Source organism: Talaromyces proteolyticus (assembly GCF_021365285.1).
Source record: "Talaromyces proteolyticus strain PMI_201 chromosome Unknown BGW36scaffold_6, whole genome shotgun sequence".
NCBI classification, from domain to species: domain Eukaryota; kingdom Fungi; phylum Ascomycota; class Eurotiomycetes; order Eurotiales; family Trichocomaceae; genus Talaromyces; species Talaromyces proteolyticus.
In genome coordinates this window covers 232,123-260,038 of record NW_025764282.1, presented here as the reverse complement: position 1 = coordinate 260,038, position 27,916 = coordinate 232,123, and the positions used below count along the sequence as shown (strand labels likewise).

Below are 27,916 nucleotides of genomic sequence, written 5' to 3'. Positions count from 1 at the left end.
AAGTAGCCTTCCCCGCTACGCAAGAGACCTGGAGCGCCCAATCCGATCCAATAGAGTATAGTGTAGTCGCCACAAGGCGTCATTTACAGCTAGAAGAAAAGTAATCACACATCTAGGTCATCGTAAGCATGTTTCATACGGTCTTTGATAATAGCATTCGTATAAGTACCAACCAGCCCTCAATCAATAACACTACCTTGTCATCGTCCGCATTACTTTTAAGTTATATTATCTTCTCGCTCCGACGTTCCAAGATGCCTACTTTCTACGATCTCGATCCAAAGAAGCCTTTCAGGCAGCAGTTAGAAGAAGAGACAGGAACTGTTGTCTTTACCAATACTTTCACCATTCCTGAAGGCAAAATCGACGAAGCACTCGCAACCTGGAAAAGGACCGCTGAAATCCTGAAGTACTGTCCTGGATTTATCTCTACCCAAATGCACCAAGGCGTCGATAGCCATATTTTGATCAATGTGTCCGTCTGGGAGTCGGCTCATCATCTGCGGGACGGTCTCAATCGTGAGGATTTTAAGGCTGTGGCCGAGTCTTTCCCTCAAGGTACTCAATGCCGCGCCCACTTGTTCCGACGGCTCCACGTGGAAGGTATTTGTGCTGCATGAGCTATTCCCTTATCGTAAGTTTCCTAGAAACATGTGCCCGCCTCTATTCGCTAATTTTCTGATATAAGCACTATTTCTTTCTAGTGACGACATCCACAGCTTGAATTGACCTAGTTTTCTGTCTTCCAAAGTTGATTGTTTCCCTTGTATTAGGCGAGCCTGATTTATTTCGTCCCCTGAGTGCCTCACCGATATTGACAACAGGTGGGTTAGGGTTATAAACAATACAATCCTGTCCATCGAAAGAAAATAGCCCCCTCAGTTTTCAATATCTGTAAAGCGCCGTATGGACGACTTTTTTGTTAATAGATAGAAAAACAATATATTCAAATTTCAATAGAAAATAAGCATTTTGACGGTGTTTTTATACCCAGCGTTCTACCGACTTGGTTAGAAACCCCTGTTAACTGGAACCATTCATATAACTGCTCAACACAAGTTGCATCAATAAAGATGACGTCTATTATCTACAGTACTCCCATGATAAGTAAACTACCGCAACCGCACTCAATACACGCATCTCGGGTAACACAACAAGGGTATCTTGTCGTCGGACGCTGCGTATGTAACGAAATAGAAATTGTATGTTAATGGTTCTCCTGTGCGCCGAGCGCAGCTCGAATATAGCAGAATCTAGTGAAGAGAGAAAGATGACCAATGCCTTGCGAGGTTATTTCAACATCGCGTGTTATGAAACGACTGGGGCTCTGCTAACGGAGTGGAAGAGCATCAAGAAGGAGGGGCAGAATCAAGATAGAGTGACTCCAAACAAAGACGCTATCCAAGGTGAAAGGGCCCACAAGGGTGTGCCTGATCCATCAGTACTCAGATGATATGTATCATCCAAATATACGACAATCAAGGGTAGCGGCACTGTCACATCTACTTGATACCCAACCTTATTCCCGGCAACTACTGTAAATGTGTTCGAAGGACGCAATATCCCTCTTGTATGGGTATATATGGGCTCAGCCACATGATAATCATGTGTTTCTCGGAGTGGTGACGTAGCTACGTGTGGTAACTTGGATATAATGTAGTTTGTAAACCAATAATAACGAACATTAAACTTTCTTAATATAGAAAAAGACAAGGATCATACGAAATTTGAATATTTAAGCATCAATGTATTTTTCCAGAGTTTATTCTATATACTGGCAATAATCAAAATATAAAATTTTCTCCCCGGATTTGCAAGGACGTTTAATATCTTCTATGTCTGCTTCGGACAGGTTAAGTATTGATCTGGAGGGAGCTTATAAATGGGATTCCGATCATTGGACTCTTTGAAATAGCTTGGTCCTCCAAAGCCTGTCAGGCCCTACTTGAGACTGCACTATATAAATTTACTAAGCAGGGAAATTTGGGAATTGTGACGAACGCATCTGGATTGTGGTGTGTTTCTGTGCTTATAAATCCCTCGGTGCGGACGGCGCGTTAAATACCGATCGAACGTTCGTTCAGCATAGATGACGCCGATGTCGTTTACTGTTCCACTTTGCTCCTATGGCGAAGTCTCAATAGCTGGAGCAAATCCTTGTCTGAGTGCGAACAACTTGAGGAGTTTTGCGTTCTTTACCAGGAAGAAAAATCCGTGATTATTCCAAAGATTGGCTGTGTTCATACTTTGGGAAGCGTATGGATTAAAGAATATGGCATTCCCTATGCCTCTCATTGTGTGCGGCAAGGTGCCGCAAGTCGCAATTGGTGTGAGAGAGGGCCTCAAACCAGCGTATGATGGTGAGTTTTTCAATTTTGCCCTTCTCGTTTTTTTGCTTTTATTTTTCTGTTTTTCCTTTTCCTCTCTTTTTCTTTTTTCCGCGGCGACTAAATAAATTATAGCGATCCACATCATGATGTCTGTGGAGAGTGGAATAAACGAGATACCCTCTCTTTTACAGGGATATCGTCCCTCAGCCAACGATTCAGAGAATCTCGGATCCCAGCGATACGGTCAGAAACCTGTAGCCATCGTTACAGGAGGCGGATACAGCGACGACGACTTTGCCAAAATGCGAAAAGCCTGTGAGGGGCTAAGTAGCGTGCCATGGCTGCGCCATGATTTGAGCAACAGCTTTGATCCCAGCAACGCTAGGCCAAAACTTGGTCTTGAATATGGCAAGCAGATCGCTGAGCGAGTGAAAAATTGCTTGAAGGAATTGGCTGAGAGCGGAAAGATGAATAATGACGGAGTGTACTACTATTAGCCTGTCCCACTTGAATATCCATTTATCATTCCGTATCTACTCCATGGTGACTTTCGGTACCAATCATAATACAGTAAGTAGGTACAAGATTTGGGCCAGAGAGAACTGGTAAAGGTATATGGGTATGGGCACTTCTGTAAATAGCCCATCACGCCGCTGCGTTCTGCTAGATAAGGCGGATAGCCATGTCGATATCATCAATGGCCGCTAGGAACATATGCTCTGGTGCGTAGCAATACGTCAAATTCACTACTATGGCAACTGTCTCGTTGGTCACGCGCTCGTCAAAGCGCCCACTAGCCATATCAGCCTTACAACCACTGCGATTGCCACGGTTCTTGCCATATAAGATGCTGGGAGTAGACAGCGCCATCATTCCATCTTGCGCCTCGATTTCAAGAATCCTTCGCGTATGTCTACATGTATACCAGCATCGTAATGCAACGTCAGAGGGTATTCGATGTACGGCATCTCCAATGTGTTTGTACGAAGTTAAGCCAGAGATGGTGAGAGAGAATTGTAGACGCGCTGGACGACATTTCGGCCTATTAACAGTCACCAGGGAAAAGCCTTTGCACATGCCAATAGGTAACCGACAACACATAGAATCGAAATTTGAAACGAAAATCGAAATGAAATTTTAGTTGAATGGAGTCACCGGGGGATTAAACATACGGGGAAAATGCACAATATATAGCTCCTATTTCATATGGCACTGTGCAAGGTAGTCCTTCAAAAGAACCCTCAACAAGTAGCTGGGTGTACAGCTCCAAGCATGACAGTAGCTATTGTTATGGCAATCTCCATATGGACTTTTCCTCGAGTCCTCGCGATCAAAACATTCCCAAAACGTATCTGCACCAGCCTTCGCCATCCCACCCCAGTATTCGCGCATCAGCCTCACGCATTCTTCTTCTCCTCCACATCGAGCGAGGCTTTCTGCGACATGATGATAGGCGTAAGGAGTCAATGGCTTAATAGCATCCGGATCAGCCATGGCGGTCGTGATGGCCCGGAGACATGTTGGGGCATCCATGGCACCGGACAGAGCGAGCCAAGCTTGGCTTACCCAAGACACCTGACGATCAGGACCACTCACGAAGACACCCAGATCTGCGTCGTAGAAGCAGGATGCCGCATCAGTCATTTTATCAACGACATCTGAGAAAGGGGCCGGTTCTGATATCAGCGTTGAAAGTTTGTTGATTTCTTTGCAGCAGAATAGAACAAGGCCGTGCATTCCTGCGTTGGTATCCAGGCCATCGGACCAGTCGAGGAATTTCCATGCTGGAGTTGCGTCGGAGTTGAACTTTCCACCATCATCGAGGTGAGTGAGCGCCTTCTTCATGCTACCTAGTATCGTCGGCCATAGCTCAACAGCGGTCTTAACATCGCCTGAAGCCACCGTGTAGTCGTATACTGTTGGCCCGAAGAGAGCATCATAATCCACAATATAGTCCGACGCCGGAGACAGCTTGGGCTTCTCGAAGAGGCAAGCGGGAAGACTGTCGTCTTCTCGGGGCAAGGCGGCGAAAAGGTACAGACACCTCTTCGCCAGAGTGTAGTCCTTGAATGTGCAGTAGTTCGTCAAGGCTTGCAGTCGCAGATCTCCGAGCCAGACTCTTCGGTCACGGCGAGGCCCGTCCTCGAAGACCGTTTGCATGCAATTTCGTAGCGTGACTTGACTGATGCGATCAATGGCAACCAGCTCATCGTCCCCAGTTGCCAAGGGTTCGACGGCTGAGGCTACGATGGGAGGGATCGCGCTTACGGCTCGTACCTGGATATCCAAGAACCGCACTTTGTATTTGGGTGACGTATCGACGACATGGATTTTGACGTAGCGGAATGAATATCTTCGGGGCATGTAAACATCGGCAGGTAGCCAATCAACATTGATAACTTCATCTGGAAGCCAACTAGTACTGATCCAGGTCTTGCATGGGTGTAGCTCTTCAGTAACATCGTACGGGACTTCTCCGAACACAAGACTGAGTCTCGCTGGGGCATCGACATTGACTCCATCGACACCTAGATGGAAGGAAAAGTAGCCGACTTGATGACAGCCAAAGTCTAGAATGAGCTGATCACCTCTGCCGTATGAGAGGGTCGAAAGTTCCTCGATTGTATGCGTCTGGACCGCTTTGCATTTGAAGAATGCCTCTACGTCCGGCTTGAAGTCGATGACTGAAAGCGGACAGCCAACCCATTCATGTATCTCAGGCTTAAGTGACTCGGCCTTGCGCGCAAACGCATCATTGAAATTTGTTCTCAGCACTTTCTCTACTTTTTGGTTCGCTGGAACATTTAGGACTTCAAATTCAGAAGACATTGCAAGAGTTTTAAAATAGACAACGAAGACAGAAGCAGCAGCAAGCTGAATATTGTACCGAGGCAAGGGTCCAGTAATCTGTGTGAGAGGCCCGGGATCTTAGTTTCACCAAGGGGGCTCGTTAATTTTCTCCAAAAACATCGCGTAGCTCCAGATCCCAGAGCGAAAGCATCGATCGGCACAATATAACGCCGGAAAAAAGGAGAAACCAGGATTAACTCGTGGATGAGCCTTGCGAGTTCGCTCTGTTGAAAGCCCAAAAGATAGAAACCCAACATCAACTGCCTATTAAATTTGAGTCATCGGACTGAGATATACCGAGTCAGTCAGCGGCCGCTATTTCGGGCGAACGAAGACCGACCCTATCAGTCCTAGGATCAATTCCTCACTCGACTCATTCCAGCCCTCCACAAACTCATGATGGCGCATGTTCCTACCCCGCATTGATGGTCTTTTTATATTTTTCAAGGGTTGCGGCCGCGGGTCGCACGAATCTAGATGGGGGCCCGCATGACAAGGCAAGAGCCATAGAAACTACAAGATTCTGTGCATGCGCTCTCTTGGAAGGATAAGCTTTGTCAAGTGGTAAATACTCTCAGTTGACTTCAGAGGCAGTTTGAAGCACCTTCCAAGGAAACGTCAGGACAAGCATATATCCTAAAGCGACACCATGGGACGTGGAACCACTGCTGGTACAGCTGTTTTTCTAGCCATTGGAGGTCAGCAAGCCCAACTTGAGATGCATATTACCGCTAACATGTGTTTCAAGGCTTCCTCTTTGGATATGACAGCGGTATCATCTCCTCCACTATCGTCCAGCCTTATTTTGAGAAATACATGGGAACCCCAACATCCTCTCAAACTGGTGGAATAGTCTCATCCTTCACCGGAGGTGCAATTCCAGGTGCATTGTCTGTAGCTTGGCTGCCAGATCGCGTTGGTCGCCGGATGACCGTCTTCATCGGCGCATGCATTTCAGTGCTTGGTTGTGCCTTGCAAGGTGGCGCGAGTAATATTCCCATGATGATTGCCGGTAGATTTATTGCTGGAGTCGCTGTCGGCTTACTTTCTGCTGTTGTTCCCATGTATTGTGTAAGTTTGCTTTACTATATTAAAAGTCGATCCTCTGCTGACCTTTCTAAAAGTCCGAAATTGCAATATCGCAGGACCGTGGAAAGCTCAGCGGGTTGCTTCAGTGGATGTTGTCGTGGGGTTTTCTCGTTGCACAGTGGCTCGGATACGGTTGCTTCAAGGTCAATAGTGACTTCCAATGTGAATGCCCACAGTGCCAAATACTAAGCGCCAACGTTAATATTCAACTCAATAGGGCGCTTCCCCCTCGCATTTCAAGTCGTTCCAGGAACCATCATTGCTTGTGGTATTTGGTTCCTACAAGAAAGTCCCAGGGCAAGTATCTCGCTAGCGTCCATCTGCAGTCGTCTCCCTTCTCATACCCACCAAATATATTAAATCTTGCCCAGTTTTTTTTGGGGGGGGGGGGTTTTTTCAATCCTTATTCGGCAAAAGTCTAATTTTAGCGCTCTAGTGGCTCATCGAAAAAGACCGACACGAAGACGCCCGAGCGGTTCTCACGAAGCTTCATGGCAACGGATCGAACGACGAATTCCTCGAGCTCGAATATTGTGAGATCAGAGACGCGATCGTAGCAGAGAAGACAGTCTCGGTTCAGACATGGACCGCGCTTATGGCGAAACCCAGCTGGCGAAAGCGATTGGCTTTAGGTTGTGGCGTGCAGGCATTTGGCCAGCTTTCTGGTATCAATGTGCGATTCCCTCTCATGCGCCTGAACCCCAACCAATCCCCTGGTGGCCCCTTTCAGCCCAATTTTCAGTGTCCTAAATCAAACACAGGTTATCAACTACTACGGCAATGTTATCTACCAGATCCTTGGAATTGACACCGGCACCTCCCTCATGATCGTCGGCATCTCTGGAGCGCTTTCCATTGTCTACTGTACGGCAGGACTATACCTCCTTGACAAAGTTGGACGAGTCAAACCTCTTATCTTCTCTGCAACCGGAATGGCCCTCGCACTAGTGGTTAACGCCGTGCTCTCCCAGTACTATGTTGTGAAATCTGGCGCGCAGACCTCAGACGGCAATGCGCTCCGTGCCATGGTAGCTATGAATTTAGTCTTTTCCCTATTCTTCACCTTTACGGGCATCATCTCGTGGGTCTATCCTGCTGAAATCTTCCCCATTGAGATCCGCGCCAAGGGGAATTCCATCTCCACAATCACGAACTGGTCTTTGAATCTTCTGTTTGCACAGTGTGCCCCGATCGCGCTTTCAAGCTTGGGCTTTAGATTCTTTTACTTCTTCTTTGCGTTTAATATTGTGGCTACAGTCTGTTACATCTTCCTTTTCCCTGAGACGAAGGGCAAGACGTTGGAGCAAATGGATGAGCTCTTTGGTGATCAGCTCGTGCCGCATGCGTTGGAGGACCCAGAGGGGGCAGCTGCGGTTATGAGTGAAAAGTTCCAGCATGCTACGCATGTAGAGATGAGGGAAGAATAGATCTTACAACTAAGGAATGGATTTGGTCAGAAAACGGATGGTCCATGATGGCCTTGTACTGAGAACTTTCATTCGGAAGGCTAAATAGGTTTAGGATATAAGGCAACATTTGCATTTTCTTACAGCCAGTGCTCGTTTTTATATCGGTAATCTCCGGGTTTAAGCCTCTCCCGTAACACCCAAAGCATTTTGGACGCTGAGTGATGACGTGAATAAATTAGCCTCGTATATATATATGCCCCCAGATTCGAGATCATGAACTCAGTGGCCCTCTTGGCAATCGCAGGGACCAAGGTCCACAATTTCCTCCATGCAATTTGACCTCCCAAGCTGATATTCGATATTTCACTCTATTTGACCCAATTGTAATTATCTTGTCTCGCTTAATTCTGGCTCTAAAGCAGTAAATACATGCATTCATGCCCTGTTTCATGCTTCCATTTTCTTACCGTGTGACTATTATACACGCGCCTCCAAAAATCCATTTCATTTATTCAAATATTCATCCATCATCTCTGAGGACCCTGCAAGAAATCTAATTGATGGAATTAGTTATACAGCAGGAACCATAGCTAGTGGGGGCAGAAGTACCCTGGCTGGCAGTACTAGCAGGACTAATTATGGTAGTATTACTACTAGTAATACTAGCCTTGGCAGGAAAAGTGCCAGTAGTGCCAGTAGTCGTGTTGGTTTTGGACGCAATACCTGTGACAGCACCAAATTTGATAGTAATACCGGTGGTGGCAGGACTAGGAGTGACGGTACCGAGTTTGGTTGGAGTACTAGTAGTATCAGTACTAGAAGTAGCAGTCCCGGTGGAGACAGTACTAGTAGAACCAGTAAAACCTGTAGCGGTACCAGCAGTAGTAGCAGTAGCACCAGTGTCGGCACCAGCAGCAATACTGGGCTTGGCAACAGTCTCAGTAGCAGTCGTGGTAGTAACAACGTCTATCGACAATAAATGGTCAGCAGAAAATCCCTTGCGAAAAGTACACTCACTCACTTTTACGATTTACCACAAAAAAGAGAAAAGTCGGTTTTTCCGGTTTGTCTGCATCTTTAGTAGAGAGCGAATGGAGTATCATCTCACGAATCGCCTCTTGAAAGCCGTTGTTATCCGAGACCAGCTCTCTGATTGTGTTGTTATGGGTATTCAAATAGAATACCGCCAACCGCGTCAGATAGTATTCAGTACATTTTGCCAGGCGCGCCGTCAAGGCATCAAACTTCAGTTCGCTAATCTTAATTGGAGAGGTCGTGAACTTGTCGACAAGGGCGAAAGCAGATATGCCAATGCGGGTTTCTGGCTTGCCTTCTACCTCGACGTAAATGGTAGTATCGAAGGGCATTTCCTGGAAGGGAATGCTCTTTTTTGCTTTTTCCATTTCTTCGGTAGCAAAGTAGCTTTCGTAGTCGAGGCGCGGGCGCTTTTGTTTAGGGGAGATGTTGGCCATCTCGCTACGCAAGACCTTGAAAGAGCAAGCTAACTATCACTTGGTCCTTTCGTCAGATTAGATATTCTATTTATAACACCAGCACATGTCATGTATAGTAAAGCAGAAAGAGGCATGAAATCTCGAAATCAACATGACCTTAAAAGATGCTAATGCACGATATTTCGAGCTCTCGATACACTCATAGAGGCAATAGCACAAACTTACCGCAGTACAGGACCTGACTCGGATGCTTGAGCGAAGTAGGAGCATCGCACAGTCTCGAGGATAGAGTCAAGGGTGGGATGAAGGGAAGAGAGGAGGCAGTAGAGATCAGGAAAAGGGCTCCGTTTGCATCTGCCATCTTTCTTGCTGAAAGAACTGACGGGCACATTTGATTGCAGTGACTGTGACATCATCTAAGGCCGCAAAGGCATTTTGAGCTATTGAACACGAAGTTATTGAAACTTGAAGCCATCAATTGATGCAACTGACATCTGCATCTTGGACTTGTCGACTGAATGAAAGTTGACTGAGGCGGAGATATCAGGCTAACCCTTCACGTGGTTGTCAGCCTCAAGGATCACCAACATCGTAGTATTATTAAGATTGTCAGGCCTGACCAGACTAGCCTAGTATGGAGTGCATTTCGAGCTCCTTCCTGGAAAGTAAACATGCACCGCCCAGCCACTAGCCACTTGACGTGGCTGTAGACACATACCTAACTACGTCCTTTGTACTCCGTACACTGTGTGATGCTCAGCCACATGCTCAGCCACCAACGACCGATTCGGCAACCCGGATGTTAGGCAGCAGCTAATAATAGCACGGACATTTCCGGGACGCGATGCGAACTGCCAAGCCACAGCTCCAGCCATGCTAGCGGGGTAATTATTTAAGATTACCATATTTTACTCGGTGCTATTCTCATAATGACAATGATTGCGAGCGAGGCGGTGCACTCGGGGTCTGCTGCAACGCAACGTCCTGCTGCAGAATTGGCTGGATGGCACATTACCGCCACAGATCGAGCGACGCATTGAGTATGCTGTAGGTTGTACCACGGTGCTAGTAGTAATTAGTAGTGAGTGCAAGTAACTAACGTACTGAGGAGGTTGCCAGCTGAAAATAGGCTCCGCGAGGGCCCGGTCGCTCGTGTCATTGGCTGTGCGTGAACAACGTCTGCGGTCGGTGGATATCATGCGTCACCCAGAGCCACTCTGGTTGCGCGCGAAAGAACCGCCTGAATACGGAGGGCACAGGGCTAGGTCTTACTCACCCAACCAGCCGTCCGCCTGTCCATGTCCACTCTGTCCACTGCTTGTCCAGCTGATGGCGTGACCTGACAGGCTATAAAGCCAGGAACAACCCCGCCTGACCTCGACCGTCAACCTTCAACCCCCTCAGCGCTAAACCATCCATCCTCCATTTCCATTTCCATCTTTCTATCCTTCCTCTACATCGACTGTCCATCTGTAAACACACATTTCTCATCATGTCCGACTACAACAACCAGTACAACAGCCAGTACGGTGGCCAGCAGGGTCACGGCCAGCAGGGCTACGGTCAGCAAGGTTATGGTCAGCAGGGTTATGGTCAGGAAGGTTATGGTCAACAAGGTTACGGCCAGCAAGGCTATGGCCAGCAAGGCTATGGCCAGCAGCCCCAGTATGGCCAGGAGGGATACAACCACCAGCACCAGCAGCAGCAGGGCTATGGCCAGGATTACAACCAGCAAGGCAACTACGGCCAGCAGCAGGGCGGCTACCACGACCAGAGCCAGCCACAGCAGCAATACGGCCAGCACCAGTACGGCCAGGAGGGCCAGCATGACTACAACCGCCAAGGGTGAGTCCGTCCCACACTCAGCAGATGTCTTTTTGTTTTGTATTTATACTAACGTGAACAGGCAAGAAGGCCAAGCTGGTCCCGAGGGCGCCCAGGACGGTGAGCGTGGTCTCGGCGGCGCGCTTGCTGGCGGTCTAGCCGGTGGATTTGCCGGCCACAAGGCCAACCACGGTATTCTGGGAACAATCGGTGGTGCCATCATGGGCAGCATTGCCGAGGACTTTATCAAGGACAAGAAGCGTGACCACAGCCCCAACCCTCAGGGTGGCCCTCCCGGCCAGCAGGGCGGCATTGGCAGCTTCTTCCAGAAGTGAGCGCAGTAGAATAGACTGTCTTGACTGTTGAGAATTCGAGGTTATGGACGTGCTTGTGTTATTATTAGTTGAATGACTGGAGATTCCATTAATCGGCACGGGTCTTATTAGGAGGCCCTTATACTGGCGTTCGGTTGTTTTCGAGGTATCATTACGAATTGATACGTATGCGATGAAGTGCTCGCTTGTTCGTGATATCGTTAGACAGGATCATGTAATCAACTGTATAACTAGATGCTATTCACGAAATTACTCTGAGCTATTTATATTATAATATCAGAATATTAGAATACACAAATGATACGTGTGGGGAGACCCTAACCTGAAACGGCTAGCGCGCAACCGTCAAAATGCCGCGAGTATCAATTGTCGATTCAATCTTGCAGGACCAGAACATCACTCGACAATCATACCACCACGCAATGATTGTACGGCAGCTTTGCTTGCGGCAGAGTAAGTATTGAACCGATGCATTTTGGAACTACATATCTAATTAATCTCCCCTGTCAGGCCGCAATGCCGCCTTCGTTATCCAGACACCTCGCAGACTCGCCCGGTTTTCGTCGATCGACACACCGACAACAACAACTACAACTGCTACAACGTTAGAGCCTCTGGTGCAGGATGAACTTCGTGATCCGATAGAAAATATTGCATCCAATGAAGCAACAAGCCTGGAGTCGAGCGAGACTGCTGGCTCCCATCACAAGAATTTCTGGAAAGGTGTTAAGCAATGTAAGAAAGAAAAAAAAAAGGGGGAGAAAAGATTAAGCTCTGGTTAATAGTGGAATCTAGATCAAAAATTAAAAAACATCGGCACCACAATTTCCGGGGCATACAAACCAGAAAGCCTCCTGAAAAACCCGCCCAAGGCCTCCGACATCACCCTCGAGATGCTCCTCGCCGCGCAATCTCACCTCGGACACACGACATCACGCTGGAACCCACAGAACACGCGGTACATTTTCGGCGTCCGTGAAGGCATCCACATCATCTCGCTCGACGTCACAGCGGCACATCTGCGCCGCGCCGCCAAGGTCGTCCAAGAGGTGGCCCGACGCGGCGGCATCATTTTGTTTGTTGGCACGCGTGACGGCCAGAAACGAAGCGTCGTCCGCGCGGCCGAGCTCGCCAAGGGATACCATGTTTTCGAGCGCTGGATCCCGGGCAGTCTGACCAACAGCCAGCAGATTTTGGGCGAGTGTGCGGTCAAAGTCGTCAATGCGGTGGATGAGGAGCTGCCCCATTACACTAAGCGCATTGCCCTGCCTAGAGCATTGAAGCCGGATTTGGTGGTCTGCTTTAACCCCGTGGAGAATGATGTGTTGCTGCATGAGTGTGGGCTGAACAATATCCCTACCATCGGCATCATCGACACAGACGCTGATCCGACCCGAGTTACATATCCCATCCCGGCAAACGACGACAGCATATCGTGTCTGGAAGTCATTGCCGGCGTGCTAGGTAAGGCTGGTGAAGAAGGCCAAAGGCAGAGATTAAACGACGCAGCTCGCGGTGTTTTGACGTACGAGCCTCTTAAAGAAGAGCAGTATTTTAAGCAAGCCGAGCCTGATGCTTGAACATTGTTTTGTTGTATTTAATGTACTATTATTATTTATTCTGTACTCAAATCTATGCCTATACTTCCAATCCACCCAGAACATACATGTGCATTTCATACATGTGTATTTAGGTAACCAGTTTATACACCGAACGACCGCGCGAATCAACGCCTTCGTACTCCAACGGCTTACCCAGGTCCGAAACCACATGTCTATGATCCCCATTCGGCAGGATGATATCAAGATTCTTCCACGCCGGCGTATACCCATTATCCGCTCCACGGGCCAACCCAACAGTCACCTTTTCCTCCGTCGAACTATACGCAAGAGTGAAACTCGAAACCTTTGCCGTCCTCGAGATCCCATCGTCTTCATACCACGTATTCCTGAACACCTGGCCCCGCGAACTTCCCCTAGGCGGGAACACCTCTACACCACGGTAATCATCCTCCTCGAGGTTCGCCGCCGCCTCATCGACCTTCTCCTCGCCGGGCGTGCGCGTCACCACGCTCTTACCCACGGGCACCGCGCCGCCGATCCGCGCGAGAATGGGGATGCTCTTCTTCCATTCAGCGGTAATCTCCACCCACTGACCTGACGCGAGGTACTGGTATGGTTCCGTGAGATTCACGTAGCCGTAGTCAAACCCTCCTTCTTCTCCATCTACTCCATCTACAGCAGATTTCCGTGGTAGGTAGACCCTTGCAACGCTCACCCCAGGCTCGTACACGCCGCCAATCAGCAGGCTGTCGCCAAACCAGAACTGCTCCTCGCCCTGCTTGAGCTTCTTGCTCCACACCTCCGGATCAGCCTCATACCCCCAGCCAATCCATCGCTGGGGTGGGGAGGCGGCGCGATGGCTTTCCAGCGCAAGCGAATAGATGTAGGGCAGAATCTCGTAGCGGCGCTTGATTGCGTCGCGGATCAGGGGCGTGATTTCGGGGTACATCCATGGCTCGATGACGTCGCCGAGGAGGTTGTCCGAGGGTGAAGTCTTGAAGCAGTTGATTGCAAAGCGGGGTGAATAGATGCCTAGCTGCACCCAGCGCAGCAGCAGCTCGGGCGATGGCTGGGGGCCTTCGAAGCCGCCGATGTCGTGGCCGTAGCAGTGCAGCAGGGACATGCCGGCGTTGAGGGACAGCGCGTTTGCGCCGCGCAGGTTCTCCCAGCTGGTCACGTCGTCGCCGCTCCAGGAGCTCGCGGCGTATCTCAGCGTGCCGGCAGTCGCGCTGCGTGTGAGCACAAAGGGGCGTAGTGTTGGGCGCAGGTCGACGAGGGCGTCGTGCGAGGCCTTGCCCATGAGTTCCGTGTGCATGTTGCGGCCCCAGAGGCCCAGGGAGGCCGGCACATTATTGCCACTGCGGTCTGAGAGGAGGGTATCTTTGTTGTCGAGTTTCAGCACCCAGTCGTCGTGAGGTAGGGTATATTCGTTGTTGTCGTTCCAGATGCCATCGACCCCTGCGTTGGCCAGTTTCTGCACCCCATCGTACCACCATTTGAAGCCGAATTCCGAGGAGAAATCGATGTGGCATCCTTCTCCCCCCATACCTCCGCCGGCGCTCCATACTGCCATGTATCCAGGCTCGTTCGTCTCCGGGTCGACGAACAGCGCCGAGGCGGTTTTCAGCTTGTCAAAGTCCGGGTGGGAAGAGAGCACGAATGGTTTGATGTTCGTCAGCAGGCGCATGCCGGCAGCATGCATCTGAGCTGTCCACTTCTTAGGGTCAGGAAACCGCTTCGGGTGCCATGTGAAGACAGTCCGGAGACTTGGGGTCGCGTCCGAAAAGGAATAGCCCGAGCTCATCTGGTGCGCAGAACATGGAATACCGTGCTGCTTCAGCGTGGCAGCAAAGTCTAGCAAAACTTGATTGGCAGGCGGTGAGTCAGTCATGGTATACCGGTACCCTCCAGAGATGTATCCAAATGCCCATCGTGGAGGGAGCAGTGGGAAACCGGCGAGTTCGGCGTAGGACCGAACCACGTCCTTTAGGGTCCTGCCGACAATAAAATACTCTTCTAAGCCGCCATAGTCCTGGCGGTAGACCTTGTAGGCGCCGTAGAGGCCATCGAGTTCGGATCCAACACTCCATGTTCCGCGCGAGTGGGATGTTGAGAAGATCGCTACTACACCCTCGGCGCTGGCTTTGATGAGCAGGGGGATATGTTTGTATAACGGGTCTGTGCGGTATACGTCGTAGCCAAAGGTGTCTGACGCTGAGAGTATGAAATGACGATTCGACAAGTCCATTGGGGCGGCTTTTTCGCCGAGACCGACGTGCAGGGCATCGCGGTCGTGGACGCTGTAATGCGTCACGCCGCTGCCATCGACCACGTACGACCGGCCTGATAGATCGCGATGCAGGTGTTTATCAGACCCGGTCCAAGAAAGAGACACTTCAGGGGTGTTCTTCCAATCGACGATTGCGACCACATTTCCAATTTCGATTTTCGATGAAGAATGATTATCAGTCGTGGAGAGAGAGCTGGTGGCACCATCGCCCAGCTGTGCTTCCGGGTTGGAAACACTGGGGTATGGAGGTAGAGGATGCTCAGGCGAGGAGAACCTCACTCTGAACAGATTGGGTCGCACGGCTTCAAAGGAGAAATTGAAGCTCTGCTTTCCGTCAATTGACCGCAGATGTACAGATGATGCGTCGCCAGAGCTGTGGCGCTCGTATTTCTTCGGTACAAACTCCCTTTGAGGCATATTGACGTTGACAATAGTAATGAACAATCACCGTCGTTACACAGTGGAAAGTAACATCTCTACCTTCTCATCCCAGACGGAGGGGCACTTTTGATCCAGACGCCAATAAAGCTGCTCGTTCCAAGCACATGATGGCAACATCCCCCCCGCACTGGCTTTCTCTCCGAGCGACCCCCAACCCTAGCGTAATATCGTCAATATACACTACCAATAGCCAATTTGCAGATCCTAATATCTCCACAACTATATATAATATTTGCAGGTAAATTGGGCTGGCCGCCTTAAAAATTACCTACATGTCCTTGAATACATCACATTATAACGTATATTTGGTAATTTTTATTACTATTAGATTGCAGAGTCTGAAATCTAATTATATTATCGTCTCAACTAATTATTCTAATGGTTATATTTATATAATGGCGAGATATTAAGGCCTGATAATTGGACTATCTGTATCTGTTTTGAAGGGGGTTTTTACATAATATTCTAATTCTTATGATTTTTATAATCTATTATATATATTTATCGTGGGGCGGTCACCTGCTGACTAGTTGGCCAGTCTCGTCGGCTTTTGAAGAAGAGTAAATATGCATTGGGCTAATGGAGTCAGTTATTGTCGGATATTGCCTTCCCCGGGCTTCCCCTCATTCTTCCCCCACGGTCAAAGCCCCCAGATGATGGGGCGGCTGTTTACACACCAATCACACACCTGATTCACGATGATATACCCAAATATGTGCCCGGAAGCTTTTCATCGCCGGTCTTTGACTTTGTATGATAGCCGGCGTGCTAGTTACTGGCGCAGCTGGGCATTTCAGGACTGTATCTAAATACCTGTGTTTGTGTCTGTCTCTGTCTGTAATTCTGCCATCTCACCAGTCTATTCCAAACGTGCACGACACTTATGCCACCCAATCGCCATGGCAGACAATTCAAAGCCAGCCGCGTACGATGCAGCAGAAACCATTGAACACGTTGACGCGACCCCTTCGCGCCAACAACACCACCACCACCACGAGGAACACGCCAGCAAAGACAAAGCAGCAGATGTGCTCGAAGATGCCGGCCACAGCGCCATCCTGACGCCAGAGAACAACGCTCGAGTGCTCCGACTGATCGACTGGAGAATTCTTCCCATCGTTCTGGGAATCTACTTCCTACAAGCCCTAGACAAAGCGACGCTCGCCTACGGCTCTGTCTTTGGCTTGGTCACCACAGCGCATCTTCACGGCCAACAGTACTCATGGCTCGGCGCAGTCGTCTACCTCGCGCAACTTGTGTGTCAGCCCATCGTGGCTTACACGCTTGTCAAGGTCCCACTGGGGAAGTTCCTGGGCGTGACGGTGTTTTGCTGGGGAGCTGTCTTGTCTGCGATGGCTGCAGCGAAGAGTTTTCCTTCATTGTTGGTTTGTAGAATGTTGCTCGGGGCTTTCGAGGCTGGCGTTGGTGTGTTTTACCTTTCTTTCTTTTATGCCTTCATGTCAGATTTTACTAATTCGATATCCTAATTAGCACCGGCTTTTATTTCCCTTACCCAGATGTGGTATCGACGACGAGAGCAGCCAGTGAGACTTGGGGCATGGTATGCAATGAACGGTATTACCAATATGGTGAGCATATAACAATACTTCTCGCCTATGCAGTTTTCTTCTAACTAATCATTCATCTAGTTTGGAAGCCTGCTTTCATGGGGACTGGGTCATATCAGCTCTGCAACGTTGGCTCCGTATCAGGTACGTCCCTAATAATGCTGATAAAACCGATCGAACTTAGGGTTTATGCCAGATTATCTTCCTCTTTTTTGGGCTCCTCACCGTCGTATTTTCGGCGGTTGTCCTGTAAGAATCCCAGATTCTTTAATTGAATACAAGGACTTAATTAGTATCTAGGATTTTCATGCCTGACTCGCCGATCGATGCAAAGTTTCTCAAAGGCGAAGACAAGCTAGTTGCTGTTGAAAGGTAAAAACCCCAACATATACCATAATATAAGATACTTACTTGATTATTTAGACTACGTCTGAATCAACAGGGTATCAAGAATGACGTTTGGAAATGGGATCACGTCAAAGAAGCCGTATTCGACCCAAAAACCTGGTTATGGTTCGCAATGCTTTTCTCGATATCGTAAGTAACTGTACCTCCATGTCACTATGACCAAAAATTAAAAAAAAATTATCTCCAGAGTCCCGAGTGGCGGTATATCAACCTTTGGCCCCCTCATCATCAAGGGCTTCGGATATGACCAATTCACAACCATTCTTTTCAACATGCCTTTTGGTGCGGTACAACTTATTGCCACGATGGGCGGAGCATATGTTGCCATGGTATGGAAGCTGAAAAGCCCTGTGCTGATGTTTCTGTCGATTCCTCCCATTATTGGCTGCGTGATGCTGCTGGTTCTTCCTCACGATGCTAGCCACCGCGGCCCCTTGTTGGTGGGATACTACCTAGTGAGTATAAAGAAGTTGAATAAGTTAGTGTACGTCTTGGACTTATGGTTTTGTTTAGATCTCGGTCTATCCGGGTATCACGCCTCTGATTTACTCGTGGCAAGCGGCAAACACTGCGGGTGAGACGAAAAAGAAGATCACCACCGCTATTATGATAGTTGGGCAGTCTGCGGGGAATGTAAGGATAACTAGAGTTAAATGTTTTCTGTGGTAAAGCTTATTAATGACCATAGGTCCTTGGCCCGAATCTGTATACCACCGATGAAGCCCCTCTTTACCGCCGAGGTCTCATTTCCAACCTGGTCCTTTTCATAGTGCTAATCATTCTCTATGCGTAAGTTATATCTCAAAGTCTCCATCTATACTATTTCTATACTATAAATGTACTAACATGCAAAAGCATCCAAATCCTCATCCTCAAAATCCAGAACCACAAACACGAGAAGACGCGAGAGAGTCTCGGCAAGACAGCGAAAGTAGTCGACAAATCCATGTTGGCTGTCAAGACGCCAAGCGACGAGGATTTGGAGGTCAAGACGACTGCGAATGTGCTTGATAGGTCTCTGCAGGATATAACGGACTGGCAGAACGAGGACTTTGTATATGTCTATTAAACTCTTAACATGTCGAATATAATACAAGAGGCATTCGGGATACGGGATATCAAAAATCGATACTGGTTGATTTTTTTTTGATTATTCCAATCTATTCTGAACAAAACAAATATTTAATGTCTACGGACACAAATCTCTAATAAGATCCATATAAACGGCAGCCCCCAACGCGGTGAGCAGATGCCACCAACCATGTAACTCCAAAGCCCAAGCCCAGGGTAATCCTACGACGCTTCTAACATATCTCAATCTCAGACACATTTCCAGATCCACATTCCACAGCAAAAACCCGAACACCAGACACCCACACGCTCTCCCAAGCTTCCCATACAGCACCGCCTTGTCCTGCCCCTGTCGATGATGAATCAAATACACCGTCCGTGGCCACACTAGCGTCAACATGCCCGCAAACATGGACGTGTGCACAACAAGGTCCCCGCTGCGGACGTAGTAAGCGGACATGGCGGTTACAGTTGCGAAGATCGCGGTGGTGATCAGACGCGCTGTGGCGGCTGGTTTGTTGGCGCAGTATAGACGCTGAAGCAGTGTCGCTGCGAGGAACAGCATGGACAGATCGTCGCTGAATTGCGTTTCTTGGTGCAGAGTCGCGTGGAAGAGGAAGGAGCAGACGCCGACTAGGAACAGAGACGCGGACATTAGGTCGATTCTAGGAGATCTGGTTCTTGGATATATGTATTGGAATGCATAGTAGACTGATCAGTTAGCTTATGTCAACACATAGTTGGCATTGGTGATAGGTACTGTAGGCGAGATTGCTGAGGGTATTGATGAATTCGGCAATATAGATTGTCACGACGTAGTCTTCCTCGCAGAAACTATCAATATGTCAGCTGTGTCAAATTGGTACATTGCCCGATATTCTTTTTTGGAACGTACTTGGCCGCGCTGGAAGAGGGACTCCAGACGCCGGCATCAGCGTAAAGGTCGCCTGAAAAGTGTCGAACACTATGACTCATGGTGTTCAATGTTTCCGATTTGATAAGATGTGCTTTATTTACAATACAATATAAAATATACAATATATTGGGAATATCTCGCAGTTTTAAGTGATTCAATGTTGTTCCGCGTTGATTGAATCTCGGAACTCGGAAAATTGCAGCCTTAAATTAAACCAATAATTAGTGAATCCTTCGTCAGCGACCGATTTTCTGTCGACGCTAGGCTTTTAAGGTATAAATGACTACCTATGCGGGATAGATAGTAACAAGGCAGCCATTTTTTCTCGTCGATCTTGCGGCTCGCAAGTCTCGCAAGCCTCGCAAACTTATATAAGCACAAAAGAAGGTCAAGCAACCGCAAGAAAAAAAAATTATACTATGATTTTTAACTAAGTTCATTCCAAAATTGTGACATTCATGAAATATACTACCACGAGTCTGAAAACCCTCTATAAACAAATAAAGCAATCACTTTTGTCCCTGTTGTTGAATGAGAAACATCCGTTTATCCAGTATAAGAGCCATCGTCAACATAAAAATCTTCGGCACGATCGATATCGATATAAACCCGTAACCCAAAGCCAGCCATGCAAGCTCGTTGAAGACATATGCAAGGTGAAAATCATCAATCGTCTTCCTCCTCTCGCTCTATCCATTGATAGGATCAACCAATCGCTCTCATTACCAGCTCCACGCTATAAAACAGAGTAAATATTAGTACAGTCCTTGTACAGTGTTTGATACGGACTTACGTAGCGAATGTGCCCGCTGACACTGGCATCGCCCTAAGCAACGTTGGACCCAATCCCCTCCAGAGCGCACCGTACCCTTCAGCAGCAACGGTCTTCCTGAAAGCATCAGTCATGCTCTTGTACTTTTGCTCAGCGCCGAAACCATCGGTTTGCATTTTGCTCTTGATAACGTCGAATGGGTAGCTGGACAACCAGAGCGCTTCACCAGCGAGACCACCGTAAGTAGCAACCTTGAGACTGGAAATCTCTTCCCGCTTGATATTGTTCCGCTTTGCGTCTTGGTTCATCATATATTCAAAGGCTAGGAACCAGAAACCGTATGCTTGCGCTTCACGGAAAATTGTGACTACTTCGCCGCGGTAGAGGCCGCGAAGGGCGCCATTGTGGGCAGATATCTTGCGAACGCAGTCTATCGGGCCGCTATATAGCCGTCCGGCACCATGGGGCTGGGCTTGCAAGCGAATACGGACGTGCTCGATAGGTCCAGAAATGACAGAGTTCGTCACGCCTGCAAACGCACCTGACAAGTAGTATTGCGTATAGGACAGGCTGGGGTTTGAGTGCTTCTTTGAATTCTGTTCTTCAAAAAACCTTCGCGCTTGGTGGAAGGCGCCAAATTGAACGCTGACCTGGCAGACAGTGAGCAATGATACTTTTAGTATCTCAGGCATTTACTGACACAAGCACCAATTCCGACCAATGGCGTCAGCGTTCCCTTGTAGAAGGCTAATGGGCCTTCATTCTTGAAAATCTTGGTAGCGCAGTCCAGTGCACTTGAGTACTGAGACGTCGTCTGTAGCCGCACCTTGACGATATCTGTTGTAGACGGGTCAAGTCAATTGAATTCTCTTGCTCTTGTGGTGCTTCACATACCAAAAGGCTGCCCTGTATTGAAGTTAGCGGATCTGATCTATACCAAATTGAACGCGTGAAACGTGTCTAGGATGATAGTTTGCCAATTCCACAACAACTAAAAGAATTGAATAGCAATTGAGCACCATCGCACCACTTACCTAGCAAGACCTGAGTGATGCCGCCCGCAGCGCCCGCAAAAAGGTCCTTGGCCGTGCGCGCCCAGCCGGCATCGGCCAGGTCCTTCTCGATCTTTTCGAAATCTTCCATGACGAGCTGGATCGAAGTAAGAAGAAAAGAACGAAAAGAAAGAAGAAGGAAAGAGAAGGCCTTATCACTTTCTTCTCTGCTCTTTCCGATTGCGCAACACCGCGCTCCGACGCGATTGGCCCGGCGGCCCGAATCACGTGAACTAGTCCCACCGCGCGGTCCCCGGGTTTGCCAAGCCCGCGGGAAGTAAAAATATAACATTGAACATTAAACATTGAAGAACAATAATTAGTAATATTACGATGGCTTAGACCTCAGGCACGATGCACAGGAGAGCCTTAGGACCAGTGAGCTCCCCCTTCTACCTTGTATTTTCTGGCTAATTGGGCGGTTTGCGACTAGATATGTCGATGTCAATACTTCGACTTGGCCTATCCCGCTGTTGCACGGCAATCTCGTGCGTTCCATTCATCCTCGCCTGCTCTCAGTCTGTACTCTCCGTCTGGTGAATCCGCGGCTGCAGCCAAGAAGAGCGGAGATAATGATTCCTCGTCGGACACATCAAGTCTAAAAAATCGAGGAGGATGGGGGGCGACAACCTTCAGGTCATCCGTCAGACCGGCCGCCAATGCTGCGAGCGACAATCCAACCCAACATGCCCCAAACACCGGCAGTGGAAAGGATCAAGCACAATGGGGTTCTCAAAGCACCTTCGCGAAGAAATCCGTGGGCCTTTCATTCGCCGAAATGACCAATAGGATGGCCATCCTTACACCAGAACCGCGGCAAGGCAAAGACTCAATAGAGAAGCAAGCCTCATCTCCTGAGCCGCCTAAGCCTCCTCCCAAGACTCCTAAGTCCAATGAGCCTACCGATGCTACCGAGGGGTTTTCCATGAAAATCCTTGAGAAAGAAATGAAGAAATTGTCGCGCTTGTCAAGGTGGAGAGGTTTGGTTCCGCCGTCGATACGTTCGATAAACTGGAAGTGTCCGGATTGTTCTTATATGTGTTTTGGCAAACATTGTCAATGTCCACAATGCCGCGCAGTTCGTCCCGGACTGCGCAAGGCCTTCGAGGAGTACAAAAAGGAGACCATGGATAATCATGCTAGAATTGATAATGATCGGCCAACAATTGTCCGACCAGCTAGCTTCGAACAAAGACCAGCACAGCTGAGCGCTATGAATTTTCAGACTCCTGATCAACACACCGATCAAGAACGAGATTTCAAAATCCGAAAGCTAGGCGAATCAGCAATAGACTCCTGGCGGAAAAACCATGATCGGGCTGCGGCCTTTGAGCTCCACCACACACCCCTGGATGCAAATGCAAATATGCGACGTTCTGAGGAATCTCGTAAGCCAGAAAAACGTTGGGAGGATGAGACGGAAACAAGGGAAGAGGAAAGGAAAGAACATGATGTAAGGAGAAGGGCCGATGAAGATCCAATTGATTGGGAAACGCCTCAAAAGAAACGTGCGAGACCTGTCAGACGAGAACAGTTCTTATACGACGACGAAAATTACGATCCAGAGGAAAGAAAACAACGAAGAGATAAACGAAAGCAGAAAAAGAAGCCTAGAGAAGTGGTCGAAGCTCCCAGTCCGCTTTATCTTCCAGAATTCATAAGCGTCAACAATCTCGCAACCGTCCTTGGTGTTCGACAAGCAGAATTTATTGATCACTTGGAAGAGATTGGGTTTGAAGGAGTCATCCACAGCCATGTCCTGGACGCCGAGACAGCAGGACTCATTGCTGCTGAATATAACTTTGAGCCAATCTTTGAAACCGACGATCAAGACTTAAAACCCGCTGCCGAACCCGAGGACAAGTCTCTGTTACCATCACGACCACCGGTGGTGACAATCATGGGCCACGTTGATCATGGCAAGACGACCCTTTTGGACTGGCTTCGCAAGTCATCTGTCGCTGCTTCCGAGCATGGAGGCATCACCCAGCACATCGGAGCCTTTTCCGTGTCAATGCCATCTGGAAAATCAATCACCTTCCTCGACACACCCGGCCATGCTGCCTTTTTGGACATGCGTCGAAGAGGTGCCGATATGACAGATATCGTTGTACTGGTTGTGGCCGCCGACGACAGCGTGAAACCTCAAACAATAGAAGCCATAAACCATGCCAAGCAGGCCAACGTGCCTATCATTGTTGCCATCAACAAGATTGATAAAGACAACGTCAATCCAGAAAAGGTCAAACAGGACCTAGCTCGCCATAGCGTTGATGTAGAAGACTACGGGGGCGACGTTCAAGCCATACCAGTCAGCGGCAAGACCGGGAAGGGTATGGTCGAGCTCGAAGAAGCTATAGTGACTCTATCAGAACTTCTCGATCATCGAGCTGACATCGATGGAAACGCCGAAGGATGGGTTGTCGAAGCGACTACAAAGAAAGCAGGCCGTGTTGCAACAATCTTAGTAAAGCGGGGTACAGTCCGCCCTGGCGATATCCTTGTCGCCGGGTCTACTTGGACACGTATCAAGACTCTCAGAAATGAGACTGGTACTATTCTAGACAAGGCTTCCCCGGGAATGCCTGTCGAGGTCGATGGTTGGAAAGAACAGCCCGAGGCAGGCTCCCAAGTTCTACAAGCCCCGAGCGAACAGCGTGCAAAAGAGGCTGTAGATTACCGCATGGAACGCATGGAAAGTAAGAAATTAGGTCAAGATGCAACTGCGATTAATGAAAGTCGACGCGAGACCATCGAGCAGCGGCGCCGTGAGGAGAGTGAAGAAGAAGATTCCGAGGCGCCAGAGACGACAACAGGCCCTAGACCCATCAACTTCATTGTCAAAGCCGACGTTTTCGGCTCCGTCGAAGCCGTAACCAGCTCTGTGAGCGGAATCGGCAACAACGAGATTTTCGCACAGGTGCTTCGTTCTGGCGTTGGACAAGTCAGCGAGTTCGATATCAAGCATGCAGCGACGTCTAGTGCCTGCGTGATCAACTTCAACAATGCCGTGGATCCTGCAATCTCACGAATGGCCGAAGCTCAAGACGTCAAGCTCATGAACCATAACATTATCTACGAACTCATCGACGATGTCAAGGCTACAATGAGTGAACAGTTACCCCCAACTGTCATCAGCCGTGTTACCGGTGAGGCTGAGATCGGCCAGATCTTCGACATCACCGTCAAGGGGCGAAACAAGATGTCGATTGCGGGCTGCAAGGTACGCAACGGCGTGATTAGCCGGGCGAAGAAAGTCCGTGTTTTGCGTGGCAAAGATATTGTCTACGATGGTGCGTCTTCTCTCCTATCGATATTTTTACGTCCCTTTTATTCTCTAATAATAAATATCCACAGGCTCCCTATCATCGCTCAAAAACGTCAAGAAAGACGTCCTTGAAATGCGCAAGGATACCGAGTGCGGTATCGGCTTTGACGGCTGGTCTGCCTTTGAAGTCGGTGATCATGTGCAATCGTATGAGGAGACTCATGAAAAGAGATATCTCCAATAGACTAGCATGTCTCTTGTGTTACAGTACCTACGATTCTTTTGTATTTATACACTACCTGGTTTAACTTTATATGAGCAATCTCTTGCATTTGTGGGGTTGGGGTTTATACTATTGGATACTTATATCGTTATTATCTTGTACAATAGAGCAAAGACCAGGGCATCTATCTCATTCCGAAATCGGATTTCAAATGTTGAATCTATGGTATTATCCATTCTTTTATTAATATCAACGATTAACTGCTGTTTAGGGTTCACTCTTCCTCCCTACTGTAGTAAGCCTAGATATAAGCTGTAATCTGTATTGATAACACGAGTAAGGCTCAATTGACTAATTTGAGACTTGAATTTCCCTCCTAACAATATCCTTCTCCCTCCTGGAAATATCCTTCGCATTAAGCAGTGCTGATCGACTCTACACTCATCATAATTCACATCACATAATGTCATATCTTAATAAAAGTCATGCTAGAACCCACCAGTATAAGCAGACAAGCGTATTAGCACATTTAACTCTTGAGAGTGAGAAAAAGACTCAGATCCAAGTCTTGCCCATCTCCTATTCCTCCTCAGACTCCTCATCCTCAGAGAATTCTGACCCGCTAGACGGTCCATGAATGACAATATCGTCACTTAAATTCGCCATAGCCTCATCATATGCCTCTTTTCCCGTAAGAGCTCTTCGTAGCACCGGCGTCGTTGGCTGTTCGTATAGCACCGTATTTTTCACCATCTCTTTGGGGCTGAAAGCTGGAATTCGCGGATTAGGTACACTCGGAGTAGATACCACCCCGACCCTCATTGGTTGCTTTTTCTTTCCAAACGCGTTTTTCGACTTGGAAATAGGAGATTTCCGAGAATTTTGTTGTGCAGATCTTTTCTTTGAGGCAGGCGGTGGTGGCTTTCTCTTCGCGCGTCCTTCGAAAGAAGTACGTCGGGTTTTGGTCGGCTTACCAGAAAATAAAAAGTCTCCGTTTGGAATACTGGTGCCTGTGGCTGTACCTTGGCTTCTAAAGCTGCTGGCCTTCACTCCTTGAGCTTTGGCTCCCTTGCTAACAGTCTCAAAGGCCGACTGAGGACCGGAAAAGCCTCCGAGGGTTGTAGATGGGCTACAGAGACATTGTTGGAGAACATCATATCCCGGTGTCGCCCGCTGAACAGACTGAGCAGAGAGATCGTTTTTCAACTTGTACTCATGCCACAACGGCTCAAATTTATCACTGTGAAGAATCTGCAAATTATTCTCTGTCGTTAGTTGACCATACACACATTCAGAATGCAGCTCAAAGAAAACAATCCTTACCCAGCTGGTACAGGCGACTTTGAGAGATAGCGGAAGATTGTCATCTCTGTGTACGCAGTGGATAAGATCCCATTCGACCTTCGCCCGGCTTATCTTATTCTTTTTGCCCTTGGTGATGTGCCCGTCGACATGGCAGCTGGCGTATGTGACGTAGATATGGGTAAAAGTGTTCTAAGAAATTGTCAGTCTGATGTCCACGTCTTAGATCCTCTGTGTCTATTACATCCTGTCCTGCTTCGCTCTCTTCCGTCCAAAAAGTCGAATTGGACATCCTCAATCAGCAAACGAAGTGGTTGGTGTACGTCTAATGATGGTGAATTGATCTGTACTGCGGGAAGGCACGAGTAGAACGGGAGCTGCTTGCATTGGGAGAAAAGAGGGTAGAAATGTGTTTTAAGTGGTGGAAGACTTGAGCAGAGAGATTCTGCTTATGGCCAGAGGAGACGCAAATGTTGGATTATTGGAATATTTTCGGGTCAAAACATTAACGGTTGGGACAAGAAGAGACAATTGGCCATAGAGGTTGGGGGGGTCCTGCAGAACCAGTCTGAAGAGAAGGAGCTAGCCTGTGCAAAGAAAGAAGCAGCCTAAGCACATGGGTTGGATAGCAGTCGTCCAGGAAGGTGAGCAGTATCATATCTGTTCACAGCCGTGACACAATGGGGTAAATGCCAATGGCTTTTCATGGCGAGATAAAGGATTAATCCAGTACAATGCAGCTGCTAATTTCATATTATTCCCTCTGACAGCAGGAACATATCAAGAATTGCCTCCGTTGTTGGTTAACTGTTTGCAGGCAAACGGCCCTCTTATGATCCTACAACATCCACTACTTGGTTTTCCAACGGACCCGTCCAACCCACTTGGCCCAGTCTTGGACATCGTCTCTTTCAAGAATGCGGTCTACAGTGTAATACTCGCGTGCTAGCTCTTCGTTGCTTGCCATACGGTGCACAAAGCTGTGACATGCACGGCACAACCAAGCCACACTGTTCAACATCCACTCCTCATGCCAGCCGCGTTTGAGAACCTTAGCATGGACTTCTCGAGGTATGAGATGATGGTAGGATAGCGGGATCCAGTCGCGCTCGCAGATCTCACAGGCGTCAACGCGAGTAGACGCCCAGGATGGAGGGCCCGTGGTCACAGATGTAAGAAAATCCGTCAAAACAGGGCGTATAAATGCCGCGATCAAATCCAGCGTCTCTGGGATTATACCATAGACTGAGAGAGACTCCGATACAGATACTGGTACGACTGCAGCCCAAGCTTCCATAGTAGAAGCAGGCATGTCAGCAGGGTCTTTGTACCGACTGGCTAGCGATGGATCATTCTGAATATTTGAGTACGACAGGGTTTGCATCTCGTTTGGCAGCGCATAGAAAGTCTCTGATGCGATAAACTATTCCACCTAGCTTGCTTAGCTGTGGACAAGAACGACTAGGATATGTCGGAGGGATAATGTACGTCGATGAATTCGGCCAATTCTTCAGGGTTTTGTTTCTCTATAAAATCTGGGCCTTTTCCCTCTGATCTGAGATCAGTGCCAGCATTGTCTCGTTTCTTTCCCCTAGCCTTCCGCTTTACAGCTTTCTTGTCGCCTGCTTCAGACCTCTGGACAATGGCGGCAGATACGCACTCCCGGAAGACTTCATAATTGTTGCCGGCAGCGCCCTGGAAAGTCATCTAAACAAATCATCAGGGAGAACCAGGAGAGCGAATGAAAACAAA

General features: G+C 48.4%; 14 protein-coding genes across 14 annotated transcripts; 7 read left to right on the top strand and 7 right to left on the bottom strand.

Moving 5' to 3' along the window:
• Positions 1 to 126: 126 nt before the first annotated feature.
• Positions 127 to 976, top strand: BGW36DRAFT_377965 (uncharacterized protein; the record flags this gene model as incomplete). The annotated part of the gene is made up of 2 exons (XM_046216051.1): positions 127 to 634; positions 689 to 976. A coding segment is annotated over one exon (494 nt), but the record flags the coding sequence as incomplete, so codon positions are not given.
• A 1,296-nt stretch (positions 977 to 2,272) lies between these two features.
• BGW36DRAFT_427084 (uncharacterized protein) lies at positions 2,273 to 2,827 on the top strand (the record flags this gene model as incomplete). Its single annotated transcript, XM_046220361.1, has 2 exons — positions 2,273 to 2,360; positions 2,463 to 2,827. 2 exons carry the CDS (start codon positions 2,273 to 2,275, stop codon positions 2,825 to 2,827), a joined length of 453 nt encoding a protein of 150 aa, XP_046071812.1.
• A 166-nt stretch (positions 2,828 to 2,993) lies between these two features.
• On the bottom strand, positions 2,994 to 5,398 carry BGW36DRAFT_461150 (Six-hairpin glycosidase-like protein; the record flags this gene model as incomplete). Its single annotated transcript, XM_046222125.1, has 2 exons — positions 3,544 to 5,398; positions 2,994 to 3,372 (listed from the first exon to the last, which is right to left on the bottom strand). The coding sequence occupies exons 1-2, from the start codon at positions 5,157 to 5,159 to the stop codon at positions 2,994 to 2,996; spliced, it is 1,995 nt and encodes a 664-aa protein (XP_046071811.1). The 5' UTR covers positions 5,160 to 5,398.
• Positions 5,399 to 5,829: 431 nt separating this feature from the next.
• Positions 5,830 to 7,696, top strand: BGW36DRAFT_416684 (general substrate transporter; the record flags this gene model as incomplete). The annotated part of the gene is made up of 6 exons (XM_046219353.1): positions 5,830 to 5,878; positions 5,929 to 6,251; positions 6,305 to 6,431; positions 6,487 to 6,566; positions 6,706 to 6,942; positions 7,031 to 7,696. 6 exons carry the CDS (start codon positions 5,830 to 5,832, stop codon positions 7,694 to 7,696), a joined length of 1,482 nt encoding a protein of 493 aa, XP_046071810.1.
• A 122-nt stretch (positions 7,697 to 7,818) lies between these two features.
• BGW36DRAFT_377952 (uncharacterized protein) lies at positions 7,819 to 9,832 on the bottom strand. Its single transcript, XM_046216049.1, has 4 exons — positions 9,753 to 9,832; positions 9,358 to 9,686; positions 8,700 to 9,183; positions 7,819 to 8,644 (listed from the first exon to the last, which is right to left on the bottom strand). The coding sequence occupies exons 2-4, from the start codon at positions 9,400 to 9,402 to the stop codon at positions 8,232 to 8,234; spliced, it is 942 nt and encodes a 313-aa protein (XP_046071809.1). The 5' UTR covers positions 9,403 to 9,686; positions 9,753 to 9,832; the 3' UTR covers positions 7,819 to 8,231.
• A 687-nt stretch (positions 9,833 to 10,519) lies between these two features.
• Positions 10,520 to 11,606, top strand: BGW36DRAFT_161013 (uncharacterized protein). Its single transcript, XM_046209581.1, has one exon. It carries the CDS (start codon positions 10,707 to 10,709, stop codon positions 11,289 to 11,291), a length of 585 nt encoding a protein of 194 aa, XP_046071808.1. The 5' UTR covers positions 10,520 to 10,706; the 3' UTR covers positions 11,292 to 11,606.
• Positions 11,607 to 11,680: 74 nt separating this feature from the next.
• BGW36DRAFT_377941 (putative 40S ribosomal protein S2) lies at positions 11,681 to 12,957 on the top strand. The gene is made up of 3 exons (XM_046216048.1): positions 11,681 to 11,744; positions 11,802 to 12,026; positions 12,087 to 12,957. Exons 1-3 carry the CDS (start codon positions 11,714 to 11,716, stop codon positions 12,869 to 12,871), a joined length of 1,041 nt encoding a protein of 346 aa, XP_046071807.1. The 5' UTR covers positions 11,681 to 11,713; the 3' UTR covers positions 12,872 to 12,957.
• A 1-nt stretch (position 12,958) lies between these two features.
• On the bottom strand, positions 12,959 to 15,729 carry BGW36DRAFT_319346 (glycosyl hydrolases family 31-domain-containing protein). The gene has a single exon (XM_046212612.1). The coding sequence runs from the start codon at positions 15,558 to 15,560 to the stop codon at positions 12,981 to 12,983; it is 2,580 nt and encodes an 859-aa protein (XP_046071806.1). The 5' UTR covers positions 15,561 to 15,729; the 3' UTR covers positions 12,959 to 12,980.
• Positions 15,730 to 16,483: 754 nt separating this feature from the next.
• On the top strand, positions 16,484 to 18,675 carry BGW36DRAFT_416680 (major facilitator superfamily domain-containing protein; the record flags this gene model as incomplete). The annotated part of the gene is made up of 10 exons (XM_046219352.1): positions 16,484 to 17,009; positions 17,076 to 17,173; positions 17,234 to 17,296; positions 17,349 to 17,401; positions 17,453 to 17,524; positions 17,576 to 17,689; positions 17,748 to 18,015; positions 18,074 to 18,193; positions 18,249 to 18,349; positions 18,416 to 18,675. 10 exons carry the CDS (start codon positions 16,484 to 16,486, stop codon positions 18,627 to 18,629), a joined length of 1,629 nt encoding a protein of 542 aa, XP_046071805.1. The 3' UTR covers positions 18,630 to 18,675.
• Positions 18,676 to 18,720: 45 nt separating this feature from the next.
• BGW36DRAFT_340983 (alkaline phytoceramidase) lies at positions 18,721 to 19,770 on the bottom strand. Its single transcript, XM_046213084.1, has 3 exons — positions 19,527 to 19,770; positions 19,392 to 19,465; positions 18,721 to 19,342 (listed from the first exon to the last, which is right to left on the bottom strand). Exons 1-3 carry the CDS (start codon positions 19,604 to 19,606, stop codon positions 18,750 to 18,752), a joined length of 747 nt encoding a protein of 248 aa, XP_046071804.1. The 5' UTR covers positions 19,607 to 19,770; the 3' UTR covers positions 18,721 to 18,749.
• Positions 19,771 to 19,851: 81 nt separating this feature from the next.
• BGW36DRAFT_377934 (mitochondrial carrier domain-containing protein) lies at positions 19,852 to 21,530 on the bottom strand. Its single transcript, XM_046216047.1, has 5 exons — positions 21,354 to 21,530; positions 21,214 to 21,225; positions 21,020 to 21,156; positions 20,341 to 20,969; positions 19,852 to 20,283 (listed from the first exon to the last, which is right to left on the bottom strand). Exons 1-5 carry the CDS (start codon positions 21,460 to 21,462, stop codon positions 20,253 to 20,255), a joined length of 918 nt encoding a protein of 305 aa, XP_046071803.1. The 5' UTR covers positions 21,463 to 21,530; the 3' UTR covers positions 19,852 to 20,252.
• A 132-nt stretch (positions 21,531 to 21,662) lies between these two features.
• Positions 21,663 to 25,116, top strand: BGW36DRAFT_377930 (uncharacterized protein). The gene is made up of 3 exons (XM_046216046.1): positions 21,663 to 21,749; positions 21,805 to 24,664; positions 24,729 to 25,116. The coding sequence occupies exons 1-3, from the start codon at positions 21,726 to 21,728 to the stop codon at positions 24,881 to 24,883; spliced, it is 3,039 nt and encodes a 1,012-aa protein (XP_046071802.1). The 5' UTR covers positions 21,663 to 21,725; the 3' UTR covers positions 24,884 to 25,116.
• Positions 25,117 to 25,441: 325 nt separating this feature from the next.
• Positions 25,442 to 26,456, bottom strand: BGW36DRAFT_358912 (uncharacterized protein; the record flags this gene model as incomplete). Its single annotated transcript, XM_046214018.1, has 2 exons — positions 25,442 to 26,356; positions 26,409 to 26,456. The coding sequence occupies 2 exons, from the start codon at positions 26,454 to 26,456 to the stop codon at positions 25,442 to 25,444; spliced, it is 963 nt and encodes a 320-aa protein (XP_046071801.1).
• A 558-nt stretch (positions 26,457 to 27,014) lies between these two features.
• Positions 27,015 to 27,871, bottom strand: BGW36DRAFT_427072 (uncharacterized protein; the record flags this gene model as incomplete). Its single annotated transcript, XM_046220360.1, has 2 exons — positions 27,015 to 27,587; positions 27,653 to 27,871. The coding sequence occupies 2 exons, from the start codon at positions 27,869 to 27,871 to the stop codon at positions 27,015 to 27,017; spliced, it is 792 nt and encodes a 263-aa protein (XP_046071800.1).
• Between the last annotated feature and the right edge of the window lie 45 nt (positions 27,872 to 27,916).

What these genes read in the sequence shown, in the direction of transcription:
- BGW36DRAFT_340983 (XM_046213084.1), bottom strand. Translation starts at nt 19,606, where the DNA reads ATGAGTCATAGTGTTCGACACTTTTCAGGCGACCTTTACGCTGATGCC. An exon ending in CCCTCTTCCAGCGCGGCCAA is followed by an intron (nt 19,466 to 19,526) that starts GTACGTTCCAAA and finishes ACATATTGATAG; the next exon opens with TTTCTGCGAGGAAGACTACG. An exon ending in CCTCAGCAATCTCGCCTACA is followed by an intron (nt 19,343 to 19,391) that starts GTACCTATCACC and finishes CTAACTGATCAG; the next exon opens with TCTACTATGCATTCCAATAC.
- BGW36DRAFT_377934 (XM_046216047.1), bottom strand. Translation starts at nt 21,462, where the DNA reads ATGGAAGATTTCGAAAAGATCGAGAAGGACCTGGCCGATGCCGGCTGG. An exon ending in TGGTCGGAATTGGTGCTTGT is followed by an intron (nt 20,970 to 21,019) that starts GTCAGTAAATGC and finishes ACTGTCTGCCAG; the next exon opens with GTCAGCGTTCAATTTGGCGC. An exon ending in TCAGCGGGCACATTCGCTAC is followed by an intron (nt 20,284 to 20,340) that starts GTAAGTCCGTAT and finishes TCTGTTTTATAG; the next exon opens with CGTGGAGCTGGTAATGAGAG.
- BGW36DRAFT_377930 (XM_046216046.1), top strand. Translation starts at nt 21,726, where the DNA reads ATGCACAGGAGAGCCTTAGGACCA. An exon ending in ACAGGAGAGCCTTAGGACCA is followed by an intron (nt 21,750 to 21,804) that starts GTGAGCTCCCCC and finishes GTTTGCGACTAG; the next exon opens with ATATGTCGATGTCAATACTT. An exon ending in CAAAGATATTGTCTACGATG is followed by an intron (nt 24,665 to 24,728) that starts GTGCGTCTTCTC and finishes AAATATCCACAG; the next exon opens with GCTCCCTATCATCGCTCAAA.
- BGW36DRAFT_319346 (XM_046212612.1), bottom strand. Translation starts at nt 15,560, where the DNA reads ATGCCTCAAAGGGAGTTTGTACCGAAGAAATACGAGCGCCACAGCTCT.
- BGW36DRAFT_377952 (XM_046216049.1), bottom strand. Translation starts at nt 9,402, where the DNA reads ATGCTCCTACTTCGCTCAAGCATCCGAGTCAGGTCCTGTACTGCG. An exon ending in GAGTCAGGTCCTGTACTGCG is followed by an intron (nt 9,184 to 9,357) that starts GTAAGTTTGTGC and finishes ACCAAGTGATAG; the next exon opens with TTAGCTTGCTCTTTCAAGGT. An exon ending in TTTTGTGGTAAATCGTAAAA is followed by an intron (nt 8,645 to 8,699) that starts GTGAGTGAGTGT and finishes TATTGTCGATAG; the next exon opens with ACGTTGTTACTACCACGACT.
- BGW36DRAFT_377941 (XM_046216048.1), top strand. Translation starts at nt 11,714, where the DNA reads ATGATTGTACGGCAGCTTTGCTTGCGGCAGA. An exon ending in GCAGCTTTGCTTGCGGCAGA is followed by an intron (nt 11,745 to 11,801) that starts GTAAGTATTGAA and finishes CTCCCCTGTCAG; the next exon opens with GCCGCAATGCCGCCTTCGTT. An exon ending in CTGGAAAGGTGTTAAGCAAT is followed by an intron (nt 12,027 to 12,086) that starts GTAAGAAAGAAA and finishes AGTGGAATCTAG; the next exon opens with ATCAAAAATTAAAAAACATC.
- BGW36DRAFT_161013 (XM_046209581.1), top strand. Translation starts at nt 10,707, where the DNA reads ATGGTCAGCAGGGTTATGGTCAGGAAGGTTATGGTCAACAAGGTTACG.